Source organism: Amblyomma mixtum, chromosome 7 (assembly GCF_055824585.1).
Source record: "Amblyomma mixtum isolate Tamu chromosome 7, ASM5582458v1, whole genome shotgun sequence".
NCBI lineage: Eukaryota > Metazoa > Arthropoda > Arachnida > Ixodida > Ixodidae > Amblyomma > Amblyomma mixtum.
The window spans coordinates 48,667,495-48,689,056 of record NC_143018.1 but is presented as its reverse complement, the minus strand read 5'-3'; the positions used below and the strand labels follow the sequence as shown (position 1 = coordinate 48,689,056).

At 47.2% G+C, this 21,562-nt stretch overlaps 2 protein-coding genes across 2 annotated transcripts; both read left to right on the top strand.

The window, feature by feature from the left end:
* The first annotated feature begins 6,560 nt into the window (after positions 1-6,560).
* LOC149336004 (uncharacterized) lies at positions 6,561-8,582 on the top strand. The gene is made up of 2 exons (XM_089554057.1): positions 6,561-7,046; positions 8,151-8,582. Exons 1-2 carry the CDS (start codon positions 6,561-6,563, stop codon positions 8,580-8,582), a joined length of 918 nt encoding a protein of 305 aa, XP_089410183.1.
* Positions 8,583-15,359: 6,777 nt separating this feature from the next.
* LOC149336003 (RING finger protein 151-like) lies at positions 15,360-21,353 on the top strand. Its single transcript, XM_089554635.1, has 2 exons — positions 15,360-15,884; positions 19,081-21,353. Exons 1-2 carry the CDS (start codon positions 15,573-15,575, stop codon positions 19,390-19,392), a joined length of 624 nt encoding a protein of 207 aa, XP_089410761.1. The 5' UTR covers positions 15,360-15,572; the 3' UTR covers positions 19,393-21,353.
* Positions 21,354-21,562: the final 209 nt, after the last annotated feature.

The window sequence follows — 21,562 nt, the reverse complement described above, 5'->3', positions numbered from 1 at the left end:
CGGCCATCAACATGCCGAAATGACCAGGTAATTGCCGAAGTGAACGCTGCGGTGATGCGGGACTTTTGTGTGACTATCCGAGAAATTGCGGAAGAGGTGGACGTCAGCAATTTTTCTGCACATTCCATTATCACCGAAGATTTGGCCATGAAGAGAGTTGCGGCGAAATTCGTGCCGAAGCTGCTGACGATGGAGAAAAAGCAGCTTCGTGTTGAAGTCTCACGGGAGATGCTGGATTCCACAAACAGTTACCCTGACTTCGCCGACATCGTAATCACTAGTGACGAGTCTTGGGTGTACGGGTACGACCCGGAAACCAAATCCCAGTCGTCACAGAGGACGAATTCCACGTCACCAAGACCAAAGAAGGCCCGCCAAATGCTCAGCAATGTCAGTGATGCTGACTGCTTTTTTGACTCCCTTTGTGTGGCACACCACGAGTACGCACCCCACAGGGTCAAAGAATGACTAAAGAGTACTACAGGGATGTCCTCCATTGCCTACGTGGTGCTGTGCGACGCAAGAGACCGGAAATGAGGTCTACAAGAAATTGGCGCATCCATCACGACAATGCTCCTGAACATTCTTCGCACTTGATTAAGACTTTTTTGGCGAAAACCCAGACCCCTGTAGTTCAACAGGCTTCTTACTCTCTTGGTATGTCCCCCTACGACTTCTGGCTGTTTCCGAAAATCAAGAGGCCATTGAAAGGAGCGCGATTTCAGAAAAGAAAGGACATTATGGCTGCAACGACAGCAGAGCTAAATTGCATTCCGAAAAGGGCCTTTTCGGAATACTTCCAACAATGGCAGCACCGCTGGGAGATGTATGTGGAGCCCCAAGGAGACTACTTTGAAGATGATTAGGTTTCCAACGCTCCAGTTATGCCAGTTTTTTTTCTTCGGCCAAAGGTCGGATACTTTTCTAACAGACCTCGTATATTGCTAGGGGTGCTACGCTACTGATTTCATGCCTTCGACACGATCCGCGGAAGTTGGTTATGACGAGTTGAAAGTCGCCGCAGCCCATCACGGCTCGTGTTAAACTGCAACACACACTGATGATGATGCCCTCAGGCTTGATGGGCGCTGTGCATTGCACATCATCGTCTTCATCAACTTCCATCTGTGGACAAGTCACGGAAGGAAAGGTAACGCGTTTTGACTCCCACTTCCATGTATGTACGCAGAGTTGGTGTCCACCAGGAAAAAACCTGCTTTCGCACAATATTTCTTCGTTAGAAATGCTAAACCGCCAGCAGTTTTTTTGTAGTTTCTTTGTTCGGCGTCTACTTCTTCCCAACAAGTGGAGAAAGAGGGGAGGAGCAGGGGGGGGGGGGGGGACGGTTGGCAGATGGAAAGTGAAGACAGAAAAATCCCCCTAAACACAACGTGTCATGATTGGCGGGCGGCGGCGTCACACTCGGCGACGGACATTTTTCGCCCTCATGGCCCACCAAATTATACTTCATTAAAATATTTGATTGGATCAACTTTATTCAGCTACATTTTGCAAGTGTGGTCTCGCACCAAGCCTTCCGCGCAGTTGTTTTAACGGCAGGTGCCTGAACACAGGTGTAACCGTGGGCACATGCGAGGCACTCATCTTATGATGCATAGTACATCATGTGGGTATGACTCACATGCTCATTACCACGAACCGTGCTTGTCTGACATGATACAGGCTGGACGCGAAAAAACAGCGTGAAGATTGTGGACATGGGTGTCGGTTAAATTAAGTCCATGTCGCTGCCTGGAAAAAATCGCGGTGGAGATTTTGGTCGATTGAGAAGATATCACGGGCCATTAAGCATTGGCTAGTAGCTTGAGGGTAGCGCTGAATACAACCATGTAATATCACTCCAGCCGGCCACGTACTGACCTAGCGCGTGTCGTTTGCTCGCAATGGAGGCTTCAGCCCCATCGCCATGCTCGCAAAGAAAACGAGGACACATAGTGGCTCGTTCTAGTAGTGTTCGCGTGGTTTCTTTTGCTTTGGTCAGGTCCGTGGCTAGCGCTTTTGTAGCTGGAGCACTCGTCATCAGAGAATAGGTGAGTTTTAATGCATAATGCATTGTGTGGGCCATTTTATTTTGTTGAATAGAAACGGTGGTGTAGAGACTCTGCAGCTTTTCCTGTAACTTTCAATATGAGTACGATAGCAGCAGTAAGCATTATGTGCTCCTGTCTATTCGCAACGTTTTATGGTAGAAATGTCGAGGAAAGTAGTGGGCTTTCAGATCGTAGATCAGCACCAAGACTCTGTTTATTAAGTAATTGAATCCTTTAGTGCTACATGCAAAACCGGCTCTGGGATCAATGACAGACAGTTGTGTGCAGAGGTCCAGTTAATTAAACACATTCGATTTGTTAACTCCCACAAAAACCCCTGTGCGCAGACTTTCTTCCGTATGAGTTCCACCAAACTGACTTCTCTGGTCGGTATAAAGCAAGACAATTTGCGTTTAGCATCTTTACGCCATAGCCAGTTACCTGCCTTAGTGGCCACCAGAACATTCCTTCCATGCTGAAAGGCGATGTTTTGGCTGATACCGCAGTACCAGCACGTGACAACTGAGATAGACAGGGATTCTTTTCAGCCTAATAGCACACGGGAAGCGCGTGTCAGGGACTAGTGCAGCATACTCTTGTGGTCAAATGGACACGCTGTACCGGATCCGTCGAGGTCATTCTAGCCCGAGCCGCGTCGATGCGCCGGTCAGCAGTCCACCTGACGCAGCTGGAAAAGCAGAAACTATGCGCTTCTACTTTCATTGCCCCATCCGCAATAGTAGCCCCCTGTACCTGTGATGCCTATGCCTAACTCAGTAACATAATTTTTTTTTTGCCCTACGCAGCAAAATATTGGCTATGAAGTGCGGGCCTTCTGTGGGCGAAATGCGGGCAGGCCACGTGTGACCGATGTTGGTTCTGCAGCTCGGGTCCACATCGGTCCAATATAGACAGCCTACCAAACCAGACCCTGAGCACGCATGCTACGTTTGCATTTGCGAGTGGGTTAGCCCTTCCCGACATAGGACCGAGGGGGGTTGTACGGCGGCAAGCCCGGCAGGCTTCTTTACATACTCACTGCAGAGGGCCGTAGTAGGTATCTTAAGTGACGACCCAGCCCCTCTGTCCACGGAGAACGGACCACAAGAAAATATTTTATTCCAGCTAGGATTCAATTGTTCCGTTACCTATCGGCCCGATGTCGGATGCCCACTTGAATTAGGAGGTTTGACTGCAGGAAATATGGGCCATTTGGGGAGCTTGCATTCAGCCGATGGTAATCGTAGTGCAGCCAGACGATATTGCCCTTATTTTCCAGATGACAATGGGCTTAGTGCAGGTAGGAGAAAACGATAAAATTAGTGTTTAGGTGAGTAAAAGTGCAGTAATTCTTAGTTCTCGGTGGAAGCTTAAACCGCGCCGTGAGGGAGTTGAGGACAGAAAAAGAAAGAGAGAAATAGGCGCCATAAACGAGGGCTGTAGATAATTTCGACCACCTGGGGTATTTTAACGTGCACGGATTACGCACCGTACACGGGCGTCTTAGGATTGGCCTCCATCGAAAGGCCACCGCCGTGGGTGGCATTGAATCCGCATCATCGTGCTCAGCTTGATGGGCAGCGTTTCGATTGATGCGAGCCGTGTGTGTAGCTCAAACTGTGCTGAACTATGAAGATGTTGGGAGAGTTACAGTCTATAGTCCATCCGGTTAGGATGACATAGTTACTCCCAGTTTCTCATACTGCGCAATTTACGCAACTTCGCTTATTACGAACACGGGATTTTCTGTAATGCAGTAAATAGCTAGACCAACAACCCTGATATAAACACTCTTCATTTATTGTATATGGAGACCCCCCCCCCCCAAAAAAAAAAAATTGTACGGGACAGTTAAGCTCCGCCTTAAGAGTATGACACGATAGCTTAATGAGTTAATCCCCATACATGCAGAATGCGACATTCTCTCCTTAAAATTCACAGATATCTAGGTGTCCTCATACAACTCCTGGCGCAGTGGTGCAGCGGTTAAGCGATGCGCCACTGCCCTGCGATGTCAAGTGCTGCCAGCGGTGGGCCCTGTGTGACCCAGGTTGCTCTTCCCGAGCGACCTCTAGTGACCAGTCATTAACTTACCTGACACGTGCCATTGTGTGAGGTTTACTCTTAATCCGGTTAGCAGGTTGGGATAACGCCACGTTCTTATGTGACCTAGGTGAACCACCTGCCTTCTAGGTTGCTTCTCTGGGGATTTTCTGTGGGCCTTAAACTCACTTCAACCGCGCCGACAAAGCCGCCGACGACGAATTTTCTGCGACACAGGCTCCTGAACGCTATCGTGTTAATACACGTTGGCTGTTAAAAGAATGCATAGCCAGTGAAATACAGGCACTCCGTTTTTTATAGCCATTCTATGGCCGATTGGGGACCGACAGCCCGTTTCCTGTGGGTGGTGTTGGTGATAGGCATATTGCTTTATAAAAAGTTTATACCACCAGACCTAAAAGAGGCCCTTAGTCCAGGTTTCTAACGGCCTTAGCTGTTTGCTGAGCCTCTTGACTCAGATGTCTTTGGTTCTCTCAGCTTGAGCTGGACACTGCGGCCCCCTCACTGCTCAGGATTGATTTTGGGATATTCGAGGCTGCCTGCATGCAGTCCATGTAATGTGATGTAATGTGGGGTGTTCTCCACATAGCGGTCATTTGTTTGTGTATAGCGTGGAATGCATGTGATCTAAGAGACTAAGGGGTGAGTATATGTTTCTCTGTAGCTGCCTCCAAGTTACGGCTTCTTCCCGCGTGAGCTTCTTCTGTGGTGGTGAGTAGACTTGCCAATTCAACATGCAGTTGTCAGGATTTCACTACTTCTACAAGAGCGGCTCTTGTTTTATCGAGTCAAGCGTGAGTGAGAGTGGTTATTGACGGGAAAGGCAGAGAAGTTGGTCTGAAAAATGAATATCTGGCCTGCTACTCTGCACTAGGGAACGGGAAGAGGATAGAAAAGAGGGTCACGATAGGGGATGATGATGATGGGAGGAGGCAGATGAAAAAAAAACACTTGCTAACATTACAAACGCGAGTCAAGGCTCGTATCGATTAAAAACCGTGAGAGCGCTCGCGTTGCCTGGAGGAATTTCAAATTACATGGCCAAGCGCCGAGGATCAAGTCCTCCGAGAGGGGCCTGGTGTTAAAAGACTTCAAAATAAATGGTAGCATGAGTCTTTTTCGTGCATATGCCAATTTCTTGGAGTAGGAGCACGTCGAGCTTGCGCCCACATCTTGCATGCCGACTCATTTAGTTGAGCCATTCAGCCCAGACGCATGTTCGATGTGCCCTCAAGCACAGCAACAAGGAAATATGAGGTCGACATACAGGCGTGCCCACTTTCCCGCCCTGCTATAAGGCTCTCTAGGACCGAGTGCTTGGGAGAGTTTTTTTCTTCCCCCAACGTTGCATGTCCTTTGAGTACCCGATATGGGAGCGATATGTGGGCTCCGTTACCCTTTGCGATGCCGATAAGGCTACAGTTCTTGATAAACAGGGACAAGCCAGATTTCAGCCTGCTCTCATCGTCTATACACGAAGCCGGTGTAAGTATTTGAGGAGTTGTCCAGTCCCAATTTATCATGTGCGACCCGCAGGGGCAAAAGATTCTGTGCTGCCAGAGGTCTTTCACATGCTTATAGGTTATTATTATAGGTTGCTGATGGTCCACTCAAGCTGCTGCAGGTGTACATGATAGATCTGAAACATTTTTGCAGCTAATCTGCCAGCTTAGCTACTTATTAGTGAACTGTGAAGCCCGTCACCTCAGTGATGAGACGTTGAATATGTCTCTTGCGCTATGAAGGCATACGGCCATTTCTCGGGAATATTTTCTACCATGTGCCAACGCGTGTGAATTCGCCGCTTCTTGTGTCTTGAAAAATTCATGTTGTATTAACCGTTGCTCATTACATACTGGTACTCAGTTGCATGGTTGCTCGGAAAAAAATTTGTGAATGAATTTAAATACGATATGCTAATTTGAATGCCGCGTGAAAGACTTTACTCTCAACATGCAGAAGATTGGTCACAAATTTGACCATCAATATGGAGAAACGAATTAAACTAATATAAGAAAACCTAAAGGCGCACCTTACAATCCGGACTCAGGTTCAGGAGCACAGAACTACAAAACGTGCTCACCCCAAAAATTGGTGCCGACAGTATGTTATTCTTCCCCTAGAGTTCAAACAGCGGATGACGCGGGTATAGAGTAGGAATCAGAAAAATAGGATCATTAAGAAAGATTTCAGGGGAGGCGTAAGCACAACAGGTAAGGTTGTTTATAATCACCGGAGACAATAATAGGGCTGCGTAACAGGCGATGATATTACTGTGCCTGACAGGTGCGTCGACTGCTTGTTAAGTTTAGCCGCTATGGCTACCGCATAGCCGTTTGTCGCCCTCAGATACAAACCATTACACATGCACTTAGCTTCTGTAAACGCTACTACGTTTTGCCCTACTCTGAGTTAAACGATTTTGATTTTTTTTTCTTTTCGCAGATGGACAGTATTGCGGCATTCAAGAAGGAACGCTTAATGGATCCTTTCATATCGGAATCCGTGACATCTGGAATGTCCACTAGCCCCAAAATAAAGCAGCACTTTAGGGGCTCAGGAATTCCTTCTGCGGAAGAAGAGGGCGCTGCGTCAAGCTCGGTTTCTCTTGGAAACGAGCCGAACTGCGAATGCAGTGAGGCGAGCATTAAGAAAAAGGATGCTCCCGTCGGCGATGTGTTTCAGATCAAAAGCGAGCCGTCGTCGTTCCCCAGCGACTTGCACCCTCAAGAGAGTCCTGCGCAGTCAGAGATGGACCAGCAAGCACTCGATGACCACTCTGGTTCTGAAAGCTGGAAGTGCGGAACCTGCTCTAAGAACTTAAACAGCAAGCGTGAGCTCGACCGTCATGCGCACCAGGTGCATCAAGCACGACAGCTTTATCAGTGCGACATGTGCCCGAAGACGTATGCCTACGCCAAGAGCTTAAAGGTGAAAACTCCCTTATTTAATGTGGAAATGCGTTCTAAGAGCGTGAGGCCTTGTTTCAATAACAAGAATTGTGGATTCGCACTTGTGATCTCATCTGAGTAACAATGCGGCAGCAGGTTTACCTGAAGAAGAATGACGATCTTTCACGACACCATAGGCTTTCCTGATTTGGCGAACTCACCCTTTGCCATATACTCATTAGCTTACGCCGTGCGTATCCAAGGCCGCGCTTTGTGCTCACAGCATACGGGGATGCGTATCTAACGGGATAGGTTATTAATTGCATCCACCTGAGCTTCGAAGAGCAGGAAAATTAAAGAGATTAGAACCATTTAGACTAAAGAGAGTAGAACCTCTAAAGCACACGGGGGCCTGAACAGGCTATCGGTGTGGATGCACTTCTTGAACAGTTGCAGCCAGTGTTTCCTGGGTGGTGATGAAATTTTTTCTTCCTTATATTTTACCAGTGAAGGCCTGAAAAGATCATAAAAATTAATAGCAAGGAAATGTGGCGCTGTCTGTACGCCGTGTTCAGAGCAAATTCGATTTTAGTCAGTCACCACCCGAAGAGGTTGCCGTGCTTGGACCCGTGACTATACCTGCGTTGCACACGACACGGGCAGGTTTATGCCGTTGCCTCGCCCTACTCATATGGAGGCAGATACTGTGTCGCTTTTTATCAATCAGCCAAATGTAGAATAAGCCCTATTTGAGAAAAACGAAAGGTGGAAGGAGCGGCCAGTTTTAGCGCTGCTGCAATGCACATTTCTGCCATACGCCTAGCAAGTGAAATTGTTTTTCATGGAGTGGCGTGCAAGCTTTTTGACAGCATTCTAAACGTTAGTTAAGTCATGCAGGAAGCTGAGAGAAATATTTATGCCAGGCCACTTTTTTATTGTGTCATAATATGCTGGATATATAAAAAGAACGATCTAAGATCGTCAGGAACTGAACATTTCGGTTTATATTATTAGCGAAAGCTATGTTGCAGCGAGAAGAGAGTCCAGTTTCCCGCTGCGTCAACATAAAGTTTGTTTTTGTACGGAAAATACGCCTTTCAGTGGGAACAACCAATGCTTATCTACTGAACGTCCACACTCGCAGGAACACAAGCGCTTCCACACGGGGGAGGCACCATACTCCTGCCGTCTTTGCCCGGCTGCTTTCGTACGCCGGTCAGCTCTGCGACTGCACGTCCAGGCGGTTCATGAGGTTGGTAGGCACCTAGCATGCGGCGAATGTGGGCAAAAGTTCGCCTTCAAGAGCACCCTCCGACGCCACTACCGGGTGCACTCCGGAGAGACGCCACACGCCTGTCACCTCTGCCCCAAACGGTTCTCCAGGACAGACCGTCTCCTGGCTCACCTGAGGGCTCACGCTGACGAAGACCGAAACTCCGGAAAGGAAACCACACCGGAAGACGATACCAGTAAGGTGCACGGTGAAGAACGGGTTCATTCTGAGGAACAGGTGCATTCTGAAGAAAAGATCCACGCGGAGGAGCCGACCACTTCGAAGTGTGTGAAGCTGGTCTAGTTGCACTAGCGTTAGTTTCAAGCCTGGTCGTCCGGAAACAGTAGAACAACGAAGACCTCTGTGCCGTTTTCCACCTGTTGCTGCCGGCAAAGACAGTGTATTGAGAAACAGTGAGTTCTGTAGGCTATGAATGGGCGCAGCAGAAATGAGGTGTGGTAATAAAATTATTCCGAAGTGGTTATCTTTTATGATTAAAACTCCACTCCCACTCCATGCACTGAACACTAGCGCACACTTCGAGGAGGAGGGGGCCATGCAATTGCCCTTGATGAATGCTGCAGTTGCCCAGGCGATGAGTATATGTATTCGTTTCGTCTTTGTTGTCCGTACAGTCTAACAACTGTTGCCTGCTTATGTCCCCTTGTGAGGAGTGAAAACTTACAACAGGCCTTTTCCTGCTGTCTTCGCAGCGTTCGCTAAGATTATGAAGGTTCAAGTCTAAGGCATAATCACTCCCCACAAGCTGGCAGTCGGCATGATGATTATTGATTTACGGCTGGCGTTAAGTTTTTCATCTGAAAAGCATCTGAAGCTGTTCAGATGTGTGAAAATATTAAGAGGAGCGGGCAGTTCCAAACCAAATTCCAGTGTTAGCGCCAGACTAGTAACACCAATACTGAGTTAAAAAAGCTGTGACTTGACTTATACAGACCTGAGAAGACTTGTCTGCAACGCTGGAGCTGTGAGTAGCAGGGCACATAAATTGAGATACATGCAAATCTACTATTGCATCTAAGCTGTTACGTCTAAAATATAACGATATAAAACATCCTGTAATGAGAAGCTTAAGCATGGACCATCAAATTGCGCTTAAGCTGGCGTGAAGTCATGTGGAGCCTGCGTCGCCGCTGCAGGAGCTGCAAGTGTCATGATTACTTCCGCGCTTGAGTCGTGGCGCGACAGGTGGTGGTATTATCGTTACAGTACAGGTTTAGGTTTGGTTTATTGGGGTTTAACGTCCCAAAGCGACTCAGGCTATGAGGGACGCCGTAATGAAGGGCTCTGGAAATTTCGACCACCTGGGGTTCTTTGACGTGCACTGACAACGCACAGTACACGGGCCTCTAGAATTTTTCGCCTTCACAGAAATTCAGCCGCCGCAGCCGGGATCGAACCCGCGTCTTTCGGGTCAGCAGCCGAGCGCCGTAACCACTGAGCCACCCGGCGGGGCTATCGTTACAGTAGTTACATCATAACAAATCACGGAAGGAAGCAAGCAAGCCCTAGTATTTGCAGGGAACTAGTATTGAGCGGCCTTTGTGTGCGAGTGGATTCACGAAGGGGAAAAAAAGAGAACACATGTGCATATCGACTGGCACCAAACCGGTCACTATCCCAGCTTTGTGAGGAAAATCGATTCTCCGAACTGTTGCTTGCATTTACTCCTGCCTCTATAAGGGCCTAGGGGCCGAGTAAAGTACAGGGGTATTTCAAGCGTCTCCAGGTATCTAAAAACAGTCCACAATGAGTGATTCCGTTGTCACGACGGTCACATTTTTAACGTGGCTATGAGCGTAAGCTTGTGTACTATTCTGCGGATCGCTGGCGCAGTCTCGAACTTTGATCAACGTGATGATAGTCATCACCAACCACAGATGGCAGCCGGAGTAGACGCGTACGGAGGATCAGCGGTCGCACATTTTACGGCGAAAAGTGCTTATAGGCCAGAATTCACAGCCGCTTTAGAGCGTGGTCATTTTCTTCCATCTGGCGGGCCACCGGATGCGGGCGTTTCTTTGGGGACTGCAGAACTGAGGTAGCTCAGCTCCCGCGCCTGCATGATAGCTGCAATTTACAGCCCTTAGCAGTGTAAAGCAATGTGCAGCATATTTCCAAGCACGGTTGTGTTGCAAGATTTTTTGCGCTATCACAGAGATAAAATCGTAAAATGGGAGTAATTACTCATTGGCATCTACACTGTTCCCACTTTGATTTATTAATCAATTCGCTCTCGCGCTACCATAAGCTTGCCGTCCCGGTTAGCTCTGTTGGTAGACCGACTGCTTCGGTGAAACGGTGGTCCCGGGTTCGAACCCCGGACCAGGACGAATTTTTCTTTAACTGCGAAGTTTATGACAACGGTGTATACCTTTGTAGCCGTTGGCTGCGCTTGCGTGGATGCCAATGAGTAGTTTGCTGCCTTATTACAAATCTGCTCTATCTTGGGGGATTCCCTTAAACATCTGTCCAGAAATAAAATCGATCCATAGCCATGACAATAAGTTTGACATTCATTGTAATTGCGTCACTGTTTAGCATGCGCTCACTCTATCGTTGCCATCTTGGTACCCTCCTGAAGACAGAACTGTTTTGAGAGTTCCAAGCTTCGATGTATGGCTCGCAAGCATTCGTAATTCCAGTATGCTCGAGACCCTTTCTGCCAGCCGTACAGGATCCCACGAATAAGACTTCGTTGTCGTCTGCGTGGCGGTGCGCCAGTTACATCAACAACTTACTGTTATCAGCTCAGCCCAGTCGTATAGCTAAAAGAAGACAAATTTTGTCACCTTTTATTTAAACACCACTTCATTTCGCTTATTTTCATGCTTAGCAAATCTAGCACCTAATAAACTATTGTGCCTGCATGTCACAAGAAACATGATACGTCTTTTTGAATACTTAACGTTCATTATCCCACATGCCAAAGAAGAGTGCCGCTAAAGGACGGTAACGGCAGCATAACAACACACGTTTTCGAAACAAAGTCTTGAAAACTTTCGGCCGAGAAGCTAGCTATTGCAATTTCTGCAGCCAGAAGGAGATTATTTTATTTGGAAGCTTTTGGCTCACGTCACAGCGTCACGTAGCCCTTTGGGCCAGTGTTATAAATGCAGTGAAATCGTGCACATTTGCTGTGACCCAAGCAGACAGCAGCAGGAAAGGGCCTACGGTCAGCCCTTTATAACGCCGACCACCTTCTGACATACGCAAATAACCATTTTAAATTCATAGTGCTCGGGCTTACGTACATTCCCGCGCATGAAATGCGTTTAATACTGGAAATGAAAAGTACAGCACATGGAAGCGGAAGACCCACTGGTGATCGAAAACACGCGTTTCCACTGAACAATCCGTAGTCCGAAGCTTGTCGATTTGGTTTCCTCTCAGACATCAATGTACCATCAAGTCCAACCAGTACATGAACATTCTCAGGAATAAAAGTGTCACCATGCGAAAAAATGCAGGCCCGAATTTCGGATACAGACTGTAGTGCATGAAGCAAACATCAGCAAACGGCACATCAGCGCAGAAATCTACTCATAAATAGGCGTTTGCATTCCGTCGCCTGCCTGGCCGACTGCTACACATATCACATATCAATGGGGAACAATGGGCATCAAATGCCTGTAGTACTGACTGCGACAGGTAAAATGTGAGTAATGATGCACCGTACATACCTACGTAGGTTAGGTGCTAGGGCCCATGACTGATTGAAACACACAACATATCTGCACAGACACTTGCGCCGCCCGCGTCACCCGCAGTCCCTGCAGTCCATCGGGCCGCGCGCTCCGGCAGATGGTGCCTGGTGGTGGTGGAAAACGTTTATATGCGGATACACTTAATAAAGTTATGCATGAGCTGACCCAGAGGGGGCCAGCCCTTACAAGTACTACTGGTGTCGAGAGTTGGAATGGTCCTTGAGCCTTCGTGCGAGGGTTAAAAAAAATATGGTCTATAGAGGCCTCATCCACACGACCTTCATTAAGCAGTGCTTACGTTAGTTGGTGCTGCAGGAAAAGGTAGGCGCAAGCTCTGGTCCCTACGCTGTAAACTTTATAGTTTTATGATGATGGCGCAAGGGCATTGGCGGCCAAAGAGTGCCATGGAACAAGTTATTTTCATTTTCTCCAGGTGGGGTTTTCTCAAGACCCATTTCCCAAGCATTTCACCCTGAATAAGCCGATCACCAGGCCAGGGGCTGTTTGTACCCATTGTATCACCGGTGGGTACCCGGCAGTGAGAATCGATCCCCGCACCTCTCTAGCGAGGCGGATGCAATATAGCTTTATAGCTGTCTTTGTAGCGTAAAGACAGCGTGCAATGTTTAACTTGGCTCGCAACCTGATGCAATAACGAGAGTACAGCGTCACTGAGGGCTGGGCATCCAAGCACACTTTTAGTTACACGGAGGTCATCCGTGATAGCCATAAGTTAGCGGCCCGCAACGATTCTCGGCATGACGTGAGAGCCTGGCGCAACTAAGTCGAGCCAAAGAGCTGGAAGTGCTAGCAACCAGTATAAATAAAATAATAAAAGTGAACTATTAAGACAAGAATGAAATAAATATTACTTAAGATTACTAAGTAAATCTTACTAATTATTATAAATATAAATTATAAATATACTATCATAAATATTACTAAATCAATATTAAATATTAAATATTATTAGAATGGTAGCAGCACCGCTCTTTGCTGGGAATTTCGCGTTAAGCATAACGTAGCGTTGCTTAGGCATTGGAATTTTTTTTTTCATAAATCAAGCTGTTTAGAAAGAACACGTAAACTTTCAGCCTAACGTCTCATGCACTGGCTTCCAGCCGATGGAGCATGATGTCAACGACCGCTGGCGCCGAGCCCAACCCGCCGAAGCGAAAGCTTCTACAGTCCTTGCATATACAAAACACATCCGGAACGTAAACAAGCCTCAAGGTCGCTTTCGCTTCGCGTGCGTACACCGCCTTCGTTGTGCGTCAGCGTTCGCTCCCGGCCATCCCCGCGAGCACATACTTCGCCCACGTGAGACGTACCCACCCCACTCAGGTGACTCACGGCGGTGACCCCTTTTCCGCAAGTGTGCCGGTATCCGAGGCGAAACTTTTGAAAGCGCCTCTCTTGTCTCCATCTAGGCACCCATGACGAAGAAGCATAGTTTGTCTCGAAACGTCGGACTGTCTCCTTGATACGCTTAATTTTTTTTAGGGGAGGGGGGGGGGGGGCGGGAGGGAGAGGGGGATTTTTGTTGTTTTTTCTTTCTAGTTCTCCACGCGACCAGCCATATTTAGGTAGAAATATTTACCTTTGGATTCTGAACTGTTTTTGTGTAATTTTATCCACATTATTGTTTTTATGATTGGTGAGGCGAAAAAATACATGTCAAAAAGCAATTTCAGCAAAATACTTTGAAAAGCTATTTCAGCTTCCCTCTTAGTGGCGGGGCACAACCTACCGTTGGTGGCGCTGATATTACGGCCAGTTTATCGAATATTACCTAGAGATCAGCGCAGCTTTCACGCTGCCAACTGTATTTTGCGTGGATGTTACTGCCAGTTTATGGAATATTACCTATTCATCAGCGCAGCTTTCACGCTGCTAACTCTATTCGCGTTGATCAGGAAAACTTTAAATCGGTTCAGAGAATGTAGAGGAACGTGGCTTACCCATTCATTCACTGTAGGTGGTGTATTTTTGTCAAGTGCAGCATTGGCGTGGCCGGTGAGGTGTTATTCTATCCGGAAGAAGAAAGAGACGGCGAAAATAGTCTCTCCGTCGCTTCGTGGCTGACAATACGCTTTCTGACACTTCACCACAACAGTTAGGATCACCTAGCATGATATGCGTCCGGTAAAAACTTAAGTACACGCTGTCACGGCGTGCGGATGTCTTCCTCCATGTGTTCTGTGGCCTATGTGAGCCATGCATTGGCTCTGTGCGGTCGGACGGACAGAGAGAGAGAGAGAAAAAAAAAGAAACTTTAGTACGGACGGAGAGATAAGTATTGAATCTAGAGGGAGTGCTAAAGAATAAGGATGCCAGCGTACTTCTGCCATCGTGGTGTACCACTATTGTAAAAGTGATACTTACAGGCTGCATTGCGTTGTACTGCCATACTGACTGGTTGCGCATGTGAACATTTAAGCATTGTTTAAAGACGGAGAGCTTCAAAACGCGGTCAGATGATAATTAGACGATTTGCTTGCTTTTGTTACCTTCACGAAAAACAATTAACTTAATATGATTTTGATGTGTCTAGAGCCTGAGAGGTCGCCGGCTCGCATAGTTTACTGCGTGAGTTACCACTCATTCAAATGTTCTTATCTCAGCTATAAGAGGATAAGGAAAGTGCCGCAATAATGACGTTAGGCGCAGCAGGTTCTTATTAAATAAAGAATACATAGTTGTACTTAAATAAATACTCCTTCATATCCCGGTGCTTTCTTTCTTTGCAGCGTATGAGTTGCTTTTTCTTTCATTCGGAGACTTGCTGTGTTCTGAAATATATTTTGACTTCATATTCGCTACGAGTAGCCGCGGCGGCTTTTACCGCGCAGAAACCGGATGTTGCCTAGGCTACTGCGGATGAACAGCGTGCGCTTGAGACGTAGTTTTAAAAAACCGGGCAAGAGTTTTTTAAAATTCTAGGTCGTCTCTGAGTCCCAAAACCACTGAGGATGCTCATCGTAGAAAAAAAAAAAAATAAAGCGAGGTTCAATGCAATCGCTTTACTAATAAAGTGGCCCGCTTCGTAACCGGTGCTATGCCTCTCAAGCTGTGTTTCGCTTGGCCGCATGCCAGACTTTCTCCTAAGGGCGTGTTCACTACTGTAAGGGTCAACAGCCAGAGGAATTCAACCTGAGTAAAAGACAGACCGATAGAGATACAACAGAAAAACATGCACATTTGTAAACAGAAGCTCTCCCCTAGGTTTCAGCGTCGCTTATACCTTTTCGAGTCGCGCGCAGCATTCATTCCACTGTCCGCCACTCTTTGTTATCTTATCACCATTGCCGGAGACCGTTATCGCGCAGAGAGCCGTTACGATGTTATAATGCAGACCGCTCGACAGCGCTTAGAGTCGCAGGGAGCACAACCACGTTCGGCCTATAAAAAAAGTCGCAGAACGCGCGAGTACGATAAGTTCACGGGTAGAGGGCCGAACGCTCTTTGCATCGCCCACGCCATTATGGAAATCCTGCCACGCTCGGCTGTTTCTCTGTGATACGCCTACCGTGCCGGCGAGTCCGACCGCCGCCGCTGCAGGGCCGTCATGGAGGGCGAGGCCGAAGGAGGCCGAGAGCCGCCTGTGCATCGAGTGCGTCACCTGCTGAGCGGCGTAAACTGGAGGCCGACGAGGTTTGTGGACGACGTGCCGTACTACCACACGTGCGGCCTCTGCAATGTGATACCTAAGAAAACGATGCTGCTTCCGTGCTCGCACGTATTGTGCGAGTCCTGCCACCAGGGAAGCCTCCAAGAAGAGGACACTGCCGGCGGTGTGTGTCCCCTGGATCGGGAACCCTTCCAAGTGCGCCAGTGTGCCAGGATCAGGCTTTCCGCGAACAAAGTGAACAGCCTACAGGTAAGCGACCGGTTAACCTTAAGATACCACATGCTCTTTGTACTAATGCTACCGCCTTAGCTGCTTTTAAAATTTTCTCTCTTTTGACAGCCCTACACTATCTGTTGCAGTGATATGTGTAGATCAGATTTTCTGCATGATAAACGATACCTGCGTCAGAAAAAATTTTCTTCAGTTGAAGCAAAATGGCGGGTGCGGTTGCTCAATAAATGGATTCGCACTAAATGCCTAAGAAACCTCAGTATTCTGTGGAGGATGTCATCATCATATGTGCCTACTACATTGCTAATTCCTTGGCTTCCTATTCTTCATGTTTATCTGGATGGTATGAATCAGTTATCCTGATACCCACGTCACCACGCATGCAATAAACCCACTAAAGACATTGGTGGTCTCTGTTGTTACCCGGGTCGTGGGTGACAGTCTGCAAGGTTTAGAATGCCTCTGCGAATGAAAACAGTTGTGTTGACGTACTCAGCAACGGCACTGCCAGCAAGGTCGGCCAGGAAGTAGGCGCTGTCTCAGAGTGGGCGGGGCCAAGTGGTGTATTGTCAAATCTGTCGCTTTTGACCCCTCTAAAGAGCTAACTGCCCGGGCACATTTGTTTCAATTGGAGAGTGTGCAGTACTAAAGGAGCCAGACTCTGCAGCAATTCCTGAATTTTCTGGACTGATTCCTATTTAAAAACACCCCTATGTGCCACTCACGCGGAGTTATTAATGATAGTAGAGACGGTTTACGATAGTATTAAACACATTCAGCAATCCCTGATCTTTGCGTTAGTTGCCCGGATGAATTTCATCGGCTTTCCGTGGCTTTTCTTTGCTTGGGGGGGTTTAACGTACCAAAGCGACTCAAACTATTAGGGACGTCCTAGTGAAGGATCAGGCCCGTGCTGCAATATGGCATACTTTGTATTCGACTTTTCAATCTATGCTTTCCATATAGACCACGTCAGTCACGCAGCATACGCGCGAAATGATATTCTCTAGGAGCAATGCCGAAAATGCGAGGTATTGCAGTATTAAAACAAAACGGTGCGCTAAAAATAGACGCAAGCGTCACTGGTATGTCATTCATGAAACCACCCCGCAAGAAAAATAAAAAAAATCAGTACGCAGAGAAAAAGCGGCCGCCGATTGCGTCAGAAGCAAGGCAACCCAAGCAGCCCAGTTAATTGGCCCATTTACAATATTGGGCGGATTACCTGCGGTGCATGGGAAGAGATGCAGGCCTAGGACTCCAGAGTGACACTGATACGATATCCCCCAGGCGGAACTCGCTACGTGTGCGCGTAAAAATTCGGGCAGATACGGCAGGTTACTCGGGATTTCCGAGTGACACACTGCTAACGTCACCCGTTATGTTGCTGAGCGGATGAGGTTGTGCTGCTTAGAACGACGCTGCGGGTTTGGTAGCCAGCCAACAAGAAATATACATTTTTACGAAAGCGGCCGGCGAAAATGCTGGTGGTCTCAATTATCGGTCAGTATTGACAAATCGTAAGAGCCCGATATGAGTCCGAGGCTATTGGCGTTTCCACCAAAACACCAGCGTATTTATTCTACCTTCATTATTGGTCGAAGCAAAGTTTACTAATATGATTTAAGTGTTGTTCATGAAGGCAACCGCGCCTTGCCCAGGCGTTTAGGTTCTTAGCGTAAAAAGGCGGAAAAGGGTTTGATAACAGAGCATATTTGACACCTCAATTGAATTTATAATTTCAGCGTCCTTTTATCTTATATGTCTTCATCTAGCTTCGCGTAATCAATCGACAGAATTTGCGTATCCTAGCAACCCTCTTCGATCATTGACGCACAATTACTGAGAAAATATCCGGGCAGTTTTTGTTGGAGCAGTGCAGGTTACATCAACATTTATAATTAGCCGCCACAAGGGCTGACGCTTTAGCAGGCGCCCTATTCCTAATCCTCGGCTGCGAAGGATTGCGGATTGTGTTCTGGTCCCCGGGATAAAAACCTGCACATCGTCATTACCACCGCCGTCATCTGCTTGGTTCGGTCTACTGCAAGGCTTACACCGCACTCGGTGATGCCTCGCGCCCTTCTTGCGCGAGCTGCGGTCAGTCCAGCTTGTCAAGTTTCAAGGCACAGCGCTGCGCTCGTCTCTCTGTTGTTCTCGGTTACTATTCTCGTTCTTTCTTATCTACTCTATCAACCCTGAAAGTAATCGTTATCTATTTCGAGAAATATATGCCTTGCCAGGTTAAATTCTTCTTGCTGATTTCAAACACGGTGTCATCAAGTCGTGTTTGTTATTTTATACGCACGCTACTCTTCATATCCCTTAACCTTATCGTTGTCATTCCCATAACTCGCTGCGATTACCAAGTGTTGCCCCGACCTTTCACGTTACTGCTCAAGTTTTTGCTTTATTTGTGATTATTTCTTTGAAAACCTGTTTTCTAAATCCACTGTGATGGGAAATAATTCTCAGGCGACAAGAGAGCAGTGCTGTAGAGGCTCACAACTATCAGCTGCTCGGTTGACAGAGTAGATAGAAAAGAAAGAGAGTAGTAACCGAGGACAGTAGACAGACGGGGGCAGGGAAGTACAGGGCTTGTCATAAGTTCCCAGGTGACAGGGTCTGCTTTTCTTCGGCATAGCCTCGCACTTAAGATGCAGACAAAGCTATCAAGGTTTCCACAGGTTAGAACGATACTTCTTCCACCCTCTACAGATGTCTTGAGCTTCGGGAGTGTCGCAACTGCCCGACTATTCCGCTAGAAACCGGACCCTGTGGCTTGGGAACTTCTGACTAACCCTGCACAGGGTCGTCCACTCTTAGAATGCGCTAGATGGCCGCACTCTTCAGAGGGCCACCGTGTGCGACACAGTCGCTCATCGCAGCAAAGTGACGCAGGAGAAGGTGTACCTGGACGTAGTGCTTCGCGTCATCTGCCACTTCGCTTCGATGCGCAGCCGTTTCGGACTCAGTGACCCTCCCAAGAGCATGGCCATGCGCTAGCGTGTTCTAACTAAAAGTGGACGACCCTGTGCTTGGGAAACTTAATAAGCTGGACTGACCACAATTTTCTGTTGCACTGCAGCGTAGATCTTGCGGCTCCGGCTGTTTTACAGCACCCTTAAATGCTTCTGCAACACTACCATATTGTAGGGCTGGAAAATCAGGTTTTGTTGTCTGCCATATGTTCCTGCTTCCTCTTTTGTTTTAGGCCTACTGCTGGAACCAGGAGCAGGGCTGCGACTTCGTGGGAACCCTGCAGGACGTACTCGCACACTGTGAGGACGAGTGCGCATTTCATGCTCTCGCCTGTCCGCGGTGCGGAGAGAACGTGCTTCACGCGGATCTGCCCGCACACTACACTGCCGGGTGCGGCGACAACTCGGTTACCGATGACGTCGATGAATCTGAGGTGGACGGTGACGAAGCCGCAAGCGAGAACGGAGGCTTCAGTCTGGAAGATGTGAAGGCGTTGTTGAGAGAGCTCGAAGTACTGGATGCGGAGTCTTCTGAACTGGAATAGAGTGTGCGACCATGTCTGATGCCTTACGAGTTCTCAGTCACGTTCGATGATCTGTGTTCTAAATAACTGGAAATTCATTAGAGATTTTTATATGAATCTTCAGCTCACTGCCGATGTCGCTTGATGATGTTGTGGTGTGCTCATTACCGGGATTATTCCGGGCGTCGTGTTGTTGGCGTGCTAAATATTATTATATTACTAAAAATGCTGCTGTGATAAATATTTTCGCTTCTGTCTTTTTTCATTAACACCACACCGTTGCGAGAAGTGTGATTTGCCTTTTGTTTTCTTGGCGTCAAGTAAATTTAAATGTATCCCATTGGAAACCTGAAGAAAAATGATTTATGTTGTGGGTGATGTGCCTCAAGCGAGTGATAAAGGCTGCTCTTTATGAGCATTATTTATTAATGAGAGGACACTTTAGAAAGAAGGTAAATAATATCCGAGCAGTCTTCTGTACTGGTTAATCTGCAGATAATACTAAAATATTCGATGAATTAACACAAGATAATCTTTCAGCCTTTTCCGAAAAAGTTCACCGCGATTTGATTGATTTCTGTAAGGTGTGGGTAGGAGCCGCCGGGGCTGATGGCTCACGGAAATTCGTTATAACGTTGTCAGAGAGATGATTTGATTTTTCCAATATCTGACAAAGAAAACCTTTGTGAATTAGAAAATGACAGGAGAGAAGGTTGTTAACTTTAGGAAACGTAACGCAATTAGGAAAAAATTATCTTGAGATGGGCAGGTGCTGAATAACGACGGGTTTTATGGCTTGAGGATGATCTATTTGCACCACTTTTCGGAGTACACTGTACACACTTAGCCTGTCTTTCCGCTGTTACTTGAGATATGCAATGCTTAAACCAACTGGATTCATCCCAAACTGCTTTTGTATATATATATTCATACTTTGCATGCTTTTGTCTCCTAAAACATGCTTTTTCACCAGTTTAACTCGGACGCAAACTAAAGCAATGCTGATTTTGGACTAATGCTGAACCGAAGAAGCCTTTTAAGGCTGCAGGGTAAATTAACCTCGCCTATACATTAACTACCACCAATTTATAATTTATGTTAACTGCAGGCAACTACAGCAATTTACAGACAATTCAACTCACGGCATCCGTCCCCAGCCTTAAGCCGTCGTCATAGCATGTGGAGAAAAAAAAGGCTCTTAAACCTTCCAGTCTGCCTGTTCTTTGTAAAGGGGCTGTGAGTGTCAGCCATTTAATGGGGGCGGCCTAGAATCCCTTTGGATAAGTGAATTAACGAAACTTACTGTTCGGAAGAGGTTGCAACCACAGCTAAGCATCCTAAGCCTAATTCCCAGAGAAGCACGGTTTTCTAGTAAGGCTCTTAATTGGGATTGTAGAGACATGATGTTGAAACTGTAATGAGCTAGTTGAGCTCGAAGTGAGCTCAACTGAGCTCAAGGTGAGCTGTATTGAGCTCAAATGGCTGACTAGAACGACCCTCGACAAATACGGCTGCCCTCTCCTTAGGACCAGAGTAGTGCCCGTCGCCTCAGATGTGCGGAACGAAGCGGCAGACGTCACCTACATACTTCTTGATAGATTATATTCGCACTAGCTCCGGAAAACACAGGAGCTTATTTCATCTTTTAAGTACTGACTTCGTGGTACTATTACAAGTTTTGCAGGTAAATTTACCCAAGGTTTAAAAATACATTGCAGCGTAATAGATGCAGGCAAGTTAAATTATGCTGTAGGCCACTGTACGTACTAAATCACTGTATTTTTGTGTTTGTGCGACTTCATAATGAAATATATTTAAAAAATTACATTTTAACTACTGCCTTTCCAGCGAATATTCTAGTGCGAAATTGTGTAGCATCCCAGAATATCGTCTAACTGATCTGTTTTCCTTTAGACGAGTGTTATAAGTTTTTGCGTGTTGAAAACAAAGCGGGCCAATTATGACCATGGACCATGCCGTGCCTTGGACCATTATGACCATGGACCATGGTCATAATTATTACTATGGACCATGGACCGTGCCTTGGACCATGCGTTAGCGCACCACAACAGCAGGGTTCGCAAGCGCGGCCCGTGGGAATGCAGCCGCTTTCAGTGGTGGCACGAATGCAATGGGCGAAAAATTAAGAGCGGGCGCTGGCGGGAAAATTAAACGCAGCACGTGACCTGGC

What these genes read in the sequence shown, in the direction of transcription:
- LOC149336004 (XM_089554057.1), top strand. Translation starts at nt 6,561, where the DNA reads ATGGACAGTATTGCGGCATTCAAGAAGGAACGCTTAATGGATCCTTTC. An exon ending in CCTACGCCAAGAGCTTAAAG is followed by an intron (nt 7,047 to 8,150) that starts GTGAAAACTCCC and finishes CCACACTCGCAG; the next exon opens with GAACACAAGCGCTTCCACAC.
- LOC149336003 (XM_089554635.1), top strand. Translation starts at nt 15,573, where the DNA reads ATGGAGGGCGAGGCCGAAGGAGGCCGAGAGCCGCCTGTGCATCGAGTG. An exon ending in ACAAAGTGAACAGCCTACAG is followed by an intron (nt 15,885 to 19,080) that starts GTAAGCGACCGG and finishes CTTTTGTTTTAG; the next exon opens with GCCTACTGCTGGAACCAGGA.